Below are 9983 nucleotides of genomic sequence, written 5' to 3'. Positions count from 1 at the left end.
GCCAAGTAACTGAAGTTCAGTGGCAGGATAAAAGTCAGGACTGTTGTTAATGCTGTTATATAAATATGCTGAATGTCCCCTTCTGTAGTTCCCTTCTCTTAAATCACTTTACAGCTACAAAAGAAAACTCCTGAGATTTTGAATAGTTCTGTTCAAACTAAATTTCAGGAGAATTTTATTCTCCTTCTGTACCCCAGTCATTTTACTGTTACAAAAGTATATCTGCTAGACTGAATTTCCAAGAACTCACCTACTTCTCTTTGTCTTAATAAAGCACATTGTAGGAGCCTAATAAATATCTACTGACTGACCTATAAAGAAGAGAATGTTTTCTTTGGTTTGGTGTGTATAGCTATGCTAAAAGACCTTTGTGTAGTTCAAGCATTCTTTTTCTTCTTCGAAAAGTATGTCTTTTAAGTACACCCTTGACTTATCTGATTTTACCCAGAACTGCTTTGTTAGCCTGCCCTTGGGCCCTACCTGACTGTATCCAAACTCTGAGTCTGGAGGAGATACTATGAAGATGTAATCTGTGGAATTGTGGAACATATATATCCATCACTTAGAATGTGTAGTACTCAGCTCAGTCTTCAGTAAATGAAATGAATCTGTACCCAAGGCTAGTTCACCCCAAAGCTACCCCCCCCCCCAACCAAAGCACCACTTCCCTCCTTTGTAAAATCAAGAAGTTGAACTATAAAAGATCTCTACGGGTTCTTCTAACCTTAACATGCTACTTTGTGGGGGTGGGTGGTGAGAGGAAGCCTGTTGGCTTCAAGTCCCTATTTCAGCCTTCTCCCCTATGCTTTTACTGTAAGGGTTACCACCCTATCCCCACCAAATCCTCACTAATCAAACTTCTTAAATGCCAAGTGTGAAGAAACAAGTGACCTTAGCACCTAGTAATAAAGAATAATTTGTTTAAATAAAGAGCTACCAGATCGTGCCTGTTAGCCTAGTGGGGGAAGATGGCCTCCTAAGCAGCTACTTTTAGCATCCTGCATATCTGCATATTCTCCAACAGCCCCACCGCTGCACTTGAGAGGCCTTTTCTTGCCCATTACTCTAGGTCCAGTTTACTCATGTTTTAGTTAGTACAAAAATTCCTAGTCATAGCTCTGAGACATCAGATGTTAGGGTATCCTAGACTGAGAAAAGAGTCTATAAGGAGCAGACTTTAAAATGTTTCCCAAAAAGTGGTGCTACAAATTCCAAATGAAAGAACAGGTCAGGTTGGGGGTGGTGCAGGGAGGGTTCAATACTGCTACCTCATCTAAACTGGAAAAGAGAATAGAGGGAGGGAGAAAGAGAAACTGGAATTTTTCTTTACTTTTTGTCTTGTTTTCTTTTGCAACATGGCTAATATGGAAATCTGTTTTGCGTGACTTCGAATATATAATCGATATAAAATTGCTTACCTCTTGAAGGAGGAGAGAGGGGTGGGAAAGATTGAGCGAGGGAGAGGATTTGGAACTCAAAACTTTCAAAAATAAATGTTTTACGTGTAACTGGGAAATATGTACTGAAATAAAAATACCTTTGGAAAAAGAAAAGCCGAAACAGCACGGGGTAATTAAGCGATTAGAAAGTAAACAGGCATTTACTGAGCACTTAGAGGCAAAAACAGTCCCAGACCTCCGGGAGGGGCCCCCATTCTTACACAACTGACCAAAGCCAAGGTTCCAGGGCTTTTCGATAAATAGAGCTCTTTCCGCTACCTGTTTTTAAAATTTGTCGAGGTTCCTTTAAGGAGGTGTGGATCGTGAGCCCCGCCCTCCTCACCTGCCCTCCATCACCCCGCCCTGGCCCTGGATTGGAGAGGCAAAAGGGGAGGTGACAGACTACGTTTCCCGGCAGCACTTGCCCGGTCGCCGTGCGCCTGCGCAGCATCCCAATCGGCAGGTCCTCGGAGCTCGCGCGCTCGCTGCTCCCTTCGCCTCGGCTCATCCACGAGCATGGAGGGGACTTCTCTTGTCTGCGGCGCGCGGGAGCCCGGGACCGCCGCGGCCCCGTCACGGTCCCGCCACCCTCCTGCTTCGCCGCCGGTGCTGGAGGAGGGGCCGCCCCCGCTGCCCGAGGTGGGCACCTCCGGCTGCTCGGGCTCCCGGCCCCCGGAGCTGGAGCCCGAGCGCAGCCTCGACGGCTCGAGCGGGAACTACGTGGACGAAGAGGAGGAAGAGGATGAGGAGCTGGAGGAAGACGAGGAGGAGGAGGAGGAGGAGGAAGGGAGCCGCTTCCCCCTGGGGCTGGATGGGAACCGGCTGGACTCGGAGGACGAGGACGAGGTAAGGAGCATCCCCCGGCCTAGGCTGCCCCGGAGGTGGGAGGAGGAGGAGGAGGCTGAGAGAGGGCTTCCCCTGCCGGGACCCGTCCGGACTGTCCCACCACCCCACCCCCGGGGAGCTGGGAGGGGCTGCACCAGCTTGCGAGCCCCCCCACCCCTGGTCTGTCACCCCTGCCTGGACTGCGCTCCCCCGACCTTCCAGCCCATCTTCTCCAGGAAGCTTTCCCCAGCCCCTCTGCTCCCTTTTTAGTTGTTTCCTATTCGTGTCCTAGACATTGCCTACCTTGTACGCATGTTTGCAGCCTTGAGGCTGTGGTGGGAGAGGGAGCGGGGCCTCCCCTTCCTTTTCTCCTCTCAGCCACCCCCCCCCCCCCCAGGCTGTCTTTGAGCCTCCATGAACCGTCGGAGATGGCCCGTAAAGGCAGAACCACGAGAAAAACTGGAGTAGGAGGGACTTTGGAGACTGACCCAGTCCAACCCCTTCCTTTTACGGAGGAGGAAAACTGAGGGAGAAGACAAGACTGACTAGCCCAGAGTCACAAAGCTTGTTAGCAGTAGAGCCAGCCCCTCACTCAGTCTACTGACTTCCAGTCCAAAGAGCCAAGTGACTTTCTCCAAGGTTCTACAATTGACGTTTTTCTATGTAGACTCAATCCACGGAATCTCTTGGCGCTTTAGTATTACAGCCAGGTTTTCCTGCTGAGTTACTTTGTGAACCTGGCAAGCCTCTTAACAGCTTTCATCCATTATTTTCTCACCTTTCAAACAAGGGTAATAATCAACCCTTTATGGTTTTTTGTTTGTTTTAGAATTATCGTGAGAATAAAATATGTGGTGGGTAAAACTTAATCTTTCTAGATAGATTGTGAAAGTATAAAGTCTGAACTAAATTTATTAAAACTATTGAGAAAAAGACTAGTTATCTTTGTAAAAACCTAATAGCCTAATCACAGTACTTGGCACATAGTAGGTGCTTAATATTTGTTCCTTTCCCCTGAAAAGAATGGGTAATTAAGTAATTCAAAAATGAATTTGGTGTTTGCAGGGCAGGGGACAGAGTCTGAAATATATATATTGTGTAACTGACTCTTGGGACTTCTAGTCATTCATAGAAAGATAAATTTGGAGTTGTAAGGTATATTCTGCTTGGCACTTAAAACCCTGTGCGACCCAACTCCAAATTACCTTACTAGACTTTCCCCGCCATGTTACTCCCTGCAATTGTTATCTCAGCCAAATTGACTGCTTTATTTTTTCTCACGTTCAGCTCAATTCCATCAGCGTTTATTAAGTATCTACTATATGCTAAGCATGGGGATACAAAAAGAGGTAGAAGACAGTTCCTTCCCTGAAGGAGCCTACAGTCAATGGTGGGGATGGCTGCATTCCATCCCTCTATTCTGTTTTAAGCTGCTGTTCCCTCTGCCTATTATAAACTTTTCTCATCCCAGCTTCATTAGCTTCCTTGATAACTCATCTCAATTGCCCTCTCCCTCAGCAACAAGGTAGGGGGCTATTGCTCATACAAAAGCTAACTGAAATTTTCCAGGTTATATGGCAAGAGGAGGTAATCCTCCAGGAGTTCAAGGATGCCTCCATTGTCCATCTCTATAAAGGTAAAGGGAGTAGATTGTCCTGCGACAGAGGGGGGGGGTCTTTCTCTTAGTCATTGCTGGCAAGATTCTTGCTAGAGTCCTCCTTAATAGACTGATCCTTTACCTGGAAGATGGTCATATACCTGAGAGCCAGTGTGGCTTCAGAAAGGGTTAAGGAATAGTCGATATGGTGTTTGCTGCCCAACAAATCCAGGAGAAATGCCAGGAGCAGAACAGAGGTCTGTACACAACGTTTGTAGATCTCACCTAGGCCTTTGACACTGTTAGTCATAAGGGCTTATGGAAAATTATGTCAAAATTTGGTTGCCTGGAGAAGTTCATCAATATTGTGCATCAATTTCATGATGGCATGTTTGCCCAGGTTCTGGATAATGGACAAAGCTCTTGTGCCTTCCCAGTCACCAATGGAGTGAAACAGGGCTGTGTGCTTGCTCCCATGCTTTTTAGCATGATGTTTTTAGCCATGTTGTCAAATACTTTCAGTGAGGATGAAAATGGCATCAAAGTCAACTACCATTCTGATGGTAAGTTTTTCAGTTTGAAGAGGCTACAAGACAAGACCAAAGTGGAGGGAGTGTTGGTGCATGATTTTCTGTTTGCAGATGATTGTGCACTCAGTGCAGCCTCTGAAGCTGAGATGCAACAAAGTGTGCATCAATTCTCTTCTGCCTATGCTAATTTTGGTCTAATAATTAACACCAAGAAAACACAGGTGCTCCATCAGCCACCACCACACCATCCATTCATGGAACCATCAGTTGAAACAGGTGGGGAAGTTTTGAATGCTGTAGATAAGTTCACTTACATTGGTAGTGTACTTTCCAGAGATATACACGTTGACAGTGAGGTTGATGCACACATTGCCAGAGCTAGCTCAGTGTTTGAGAGGCCCCGAAGAAAAGTTTGAGTGAGAAGTATTAGACTGACTACCAAACTGAAGGTCTACAGAGCCTTTGTGCTAACCTCATTGTTATATGTTTGTGAAACATGGACAGTGTACCAGCGCCATGCCAGGAAACTGAATTGCTTCCATTTGAACTGTCTTTGGAAGATTCTGAGGATCACCTGGCAGAATAAGGTACCAGACACTGAAGTCCTTGCTCGAGCTGAGCTGCTGAGTATTTGAACTATGCTTCAGAGAGTGCAGCTCCAATGGGCTTGCCATGTTGTTCAAATACAAAATGTACACTTGCCAAAAAGACTATTTTATGGAGAACTCGCATGCGGCAAGCAATCACATGGTGGCCAAAAGAAGCAATACAAGGATACTCTCAAGGTCTCTCTCAAGAACTTTGGATTTAACCGTGCAACATGGGAGACACTGACACAAGACTGCTTAGCATGGCATGCCCACATCAGAAAGGGTGCTGTGCTCTTGGAGCAATGCAGAATTGAGACAGCAAGGTAAACATAGGATGCGCAAATTTGGGATGTCCAACCCAAATACTCACACAGACTATCAACCTGTGGTAGAGCATTCCAATCTTATCTTGATCTGAGCAGCCACAGTCAGACATGTTGAAATTTCACTTTACAATGGTGATGTCATTTTGGTCCTCTTCGAAGATGAAGGACAACAACCAACCAACAAAAAGAGGTAGAAGATAGTTCCTGCCCTGAAGGAGCTTACAATCAACTGGTGGAGAGGGCTACATTCCAAGCCTCTGTTCTGTTCCTTTGCTTAAGCTGCTGTTCTGTCTGCCTGTCATGAGCTTTCCTCATCCCAGCTTCATTAGCTTCCTTGATGACTCAGCTCAGCTGCCCTCTCCCTCAGCAGCTTCTAGTAAGGGGCTACTAGTACCTCCTTACCTTGTATTTACTTTGTATTTCTTTTGCAGCTGTTCATATGTATACAAGTTTTTTGCCTTTTAGAATGTAAGCAGCTTTGAGGAGAGGATCTGTCTCTTTGTTCTTTGTTTTGCCAGCACTTAGAGCAGTGACTGGCACATGATGCTTGCTGATTGATTATCTCGTCCAACCTCTCATTTTACTGGTGAGGGAAGGGTTGTCTGACTCTTTTAAAGACATTTTCATTATATTTGCAGCGTATGATTAGTCTCTCCGAGTTGACCCCATACATCTTGTGTTCGATCTGCAAAGGATACTTAATAGATGCTACAACCATTACAGAATGTCTTCACACATGTAAGCATATATGTATATACAAGCATAATCATGATTTTGTTAGTATTTTCAAATTTAGATTTATGGAAACATCCTAATTTTTAAAATTTTGCCTTTCCAACAGTTTGTAAAAGCTGCATCGTAAGACATTTTTACTACAGCAACAGATGTCCAAAATGCAACATAGTAGTGCATCAGACACAGCCTCTGTATAACATCAGGTAAGAACCTTTCTTTGTGGTTAATGTGGCCAGCAGTCCTGCAAGCTGTATATGTAAATTTCCAACTGTAATTAAAGGTTTGTTTGAATGGTCTCATGAAATTAGAAATCTCTGAGATCTGTGCAATATTGTTCTTTTCATTATGTTTAGAGTGTAACCTATATATGACCTGGACTTCTGAATGCAGCATCAGTATCCTAGAATTCAGGGGAAGACAGCAGCAAGCTTGACATACAAAAAAATAATAGTGAAGAAGCTTCTAGATATTCACAGTGGGAGAACAAAAACCCAGAAAAAAGTTATAAACAGGTTTCATGACCTTAGGGCGTCAGATGTGTAAGTGCCAGAGTACAGAGTATAGTAGTAATAAAGTAAACTTTAAACTTTTAAATAGGGTAAATACAGTCTCATAAGTATCACTAGCACTTGGTGAGAATAGAACTCTTGAATGAAATATGGCAGTGAAAGTGTATGGTTACTCAAAAGAAGCTTCTAATAGAAAAAAGGTCGAGGAGCAGCACAAGGAGGTGTGTAAATTTATGAACCTGAGTATGAAAGCGCAGAAGCATTTGGGTTAGGATAAAAAAACAGAAAAGATGAAAGGGTGGGATTTGGAGTCAGAGAATCTGGGTTCAAATCCTGGCTCTGTCACCTGCTCTCCAGCGAGGAAGCTGGACTAAATGCATTTTCCATTTGTAGGTTTCTGTAGTTTTTAAATAATCCTTTCAGGAGTAGAGGGAACTCCAAAACAAGCGTCTTCCCTGTCACTGAGTGAGAGTCAGTTTTTAAATCTATTAGCATTCAGATATAAATATCAGAATATTTATTTTAATCTTTTTTGTTTTTGTTGTTCCTGTCTATAAACTACCTTTACCGGTATAGATCATCAGTTCATCTGTAGTTCACAGCCCTAAGGCATTGTCAGAGTACTGAGGGTAATGACACAAAACTTGTATGTGTCAGATGCTGGATTCTTCTACCCAGGTCTTCCTGACCCCCAGGGCAGCCTTCTACTTCTTACACCAGAAGAAGCAAACACAGGACTGAGCAACCTGAACCAGGTTAATTAAGAAATATTTAACAAAATAAATAGAATATAGGTAATATTAATTTGTCATTTTTTTAAGTCGATATGTGGCCTGCAGAAATCTTTATGTACAATTTAGTGCCCTACCCTTTTCTATTTGAGTTTGATGCTGCTGTCCTACACCAACACAGCCTCTCAAAATATTCATGTTAAGAGGAAAAAAGATGAATGACCCTAACTACTAACTAAAATTAAAGATGATCACCCCCAAGTTTCCAACACATTCTTTGAGGATTTATGACTTCATCCATGTAGGTGCTCCTTCTAACCCTAACCAATACAGATTATATGCCTTCCACTCTTTAGTCTCAATAAGTATCAATTAAATGCTTATATGTCTTGGGTGCTAGGGATAGAAATTCTAAAATGAGACTATTCCTTGCCTTTAAGAAGCTTTTATTCTACTAGAGAATAACAGATGTTCACATATACATCACTAAATATGTGCACTATATAAAGTTAATTAGTAATTTGGGGTGTGAGTATTAACAACTGAAGAGGATCAGGAAAAGCCTCTTGATGAAGGGATTCCTGAGCTGAACTTGAATGAGGTAGCGATTTCAAGAGGTAAAGGTGGGGAGGGAGAGAACATTCCACACATGGAGTAAAGACAGTCACAAAGGTAGGAGATGGAATGTTGTATAGGGGGAGCACAAGTAGTTTAGTTTAACTAAAGAAGGGAAGAAGGTTTCCTGGAAGGGAATAATATGTGATCAGGCTGGAAAGATAGGGTACCAAACCTGTGTTTATAGGTAATAGGGAGCCACTAGCTTTTTAAGCAGAGGAGTGATGTGATTAGACCTGTGCTTTAGGAATATCAATTTGGTAGCTTCTTGGAGGAGTTAACTGGTTGCAAGTAAACCAATTAAGAAGCCATTTCAGTCGTCTGGGCAAGAGATGATGAGAGCCTTGGTCAAGATGTAGTAGATGGTTAATGAGATGCTATGGCCAGAAAAGGTTGTAGTCAGCTTTCTGATGGTGAGCTTCTGTGATGTGAGCCAGACTGGTCCTTGGCCTTTCCATGTTAGTAGGACCTGCCAGAAACATTTTTCTGGTCTTGACATTTGAAAACTCAGGATAATCTACTTACTATGAGGGGGCATCAGAAGAGAACATTAGTGAAGATTCTAATCTATCTATAAATTGTATTGTGTTCAGATGGGAAAAAAATATTTTTAAGATCTTTGAAAAGAGAGCTATTAAGACTAGAGATCCTCTTGTGTACCGGTCATGCTTTCCCCCCTACTTCCATGATTTGCTTATTCTAGCTAGCCTGTACAACTAACCCTCCTCTGTCTAAATCAGAGAACTCTCAGCCACATGAAACCTTGCCCACCTAGTAGCAACTGACAATATGGCGCTTTGTATGTAAAGCTCTTTACATATGCCCTCTCATGTGAGCCTCACAACATTGTGAGATAGGTACCACAGATCTTATTCTACCCTATTTTACAGATGAGAAAACTGAGTGTTGTAGAAGTTAAATGGCTTGTTCATGATCATCAGCTCTAAGTATCAGGTAGAATTTGAACTTGAGTCTTCCTGATTCCAAGTCCATTCCTCTTTATATTAAACCATGTTGCCTTAGCACTTGCATCCACTTACATTTTTTTCTACACTCTAATAACTCTTCTGGTCAATACCACACAGTTTTAGGACTGAGTTAATCTTATACTACTTAGTGTTATTATTTTCTTAAATTGTGTATATTGAGTCTCCCTAGATTTTAAGTCCCTTGGAGGAGAATTTAGAGTTCTAGTACCTCTGCTGGGCACAGAGTAAGCCTGCATGATTTGATAGGATATGGCTGATTCCTTCCTCTTTATCAAGCCTTTGCTGTTAATAACAGTTTTGTGGTGTTCCTAAAGTTTTCAGTTTTCTGGTCGATTGGTATTGTGTTTTGTCATTTGTTTTTCCTTTCTTTGACATGTATATTATAAGATAAGCTAAATATACTAAAGTCTGTTTCTGTTCTGAAGTAGACAGTTCTTATTGATCAAACAAATATTTTTTGAACTTCTGCTGTATACACTATACTAGGTCCTATGGGAAGTACAATAGGGTGTAAAATGCCCTGCTCTCAAATTTATTGCATTCTGAGGAGAGAAGCAAATATACCTTAGACAAAACAACTCATGAACAGTTCAAGGTGTAATGTCATTGCATAGTGAATTGTGTAGAACAGATAGTGTATATACATAGTCCTTTCTTCTTGAGACCTCTGAAGTCAGCCTAAAAGTAAACTCACTCCAGATAGGGTAACAGTTCATTTTTTAAAGGGAGCAAAGTTGATTACCCAGAACATAATATATGCTGTAATGAAATGCATTCTTCCGAACTCTCAGCTATCCTTCATCCTTTCCTTTTATTAGGTTGGATCGACAGTTACAAGACATAGTATACAAATTAGTGATCAATCTAGAAGAAAGTAAGTTTAAAAAAGATTATTTCAAAGTTCTGAATCCCAGAATCACCATTCATTCTTCCAGTTGCATTTTAAATATAATTTAGCCTATCTTCTTTCATTTTATAGGAGAGAAAAAACAAATGCATGATTTTTACAAAGAAAGAGGTCTAGAAGTACCAAAACCTGGTAAGTCTGTGCAGCACATTTCAGTGTACCTTTAGATTTTCTATCTTTTTTCAAGACT

The 9983-nt window shown here is 42.2% G+C and overlaps 1 protein-coding gene across 2 annotated transcripts in view; it reads left to right on the top strand.

Moving 5' to 3' along the window:
* Positions 1-1857: 1857 nt before the first annotated feature.
* The window catches only part of PCGF6 (polycomb group ring finger 6), a 34283-nt gene continuing 26157 nt past the window's right edge, over positions 1858-9983 (top strand). The window contains exons 1-5 of one of the 2 annotated variants that reach the window (XM_072621438.1): positions 1858-2285; positions 5946-6045; positions 6149-6245; positions 9705-9760; positions 9866-9925. In XM_072621438.1, coding sequence (XP_072477539.1) covers positions 1956-2285; positions 5946-6045; positions 6149-6245; positions 9705-9760; positions 9866-9925 — 643 coding nt within the window. In that variant the 5' untranslated portion in view covers positions 1858-1955. The remainder of the gene's footprint in view (positions 2286-5945; positions 6046-6148; positions 6246-9704; positions 9761-9865; positions 9926-9983) is intronic. The other variant, XM_072621437.1, reaches the window with a different exon arrangement.

Source organism: Notamacropus eugenii, chromosome 1 (genome assembly GCF_028372415.1).
Source record: "Notamacropus eugenii isolate mMacEug1 chromosome 1, mMacEug1.pri_v2, whole genome shotgun sequence".
Classification (NCBI taxonomy): Eukaryota; Metazoa; Chordata; class Mammalia; order Diprotodontia; family Macropodidae; genus Notamacropus; species Notamacropus eugenii.
Note: the sequence above shows the minus strand (reverse complement) of the source record. Positions and strands in the feature narration are given on the sequence as shown.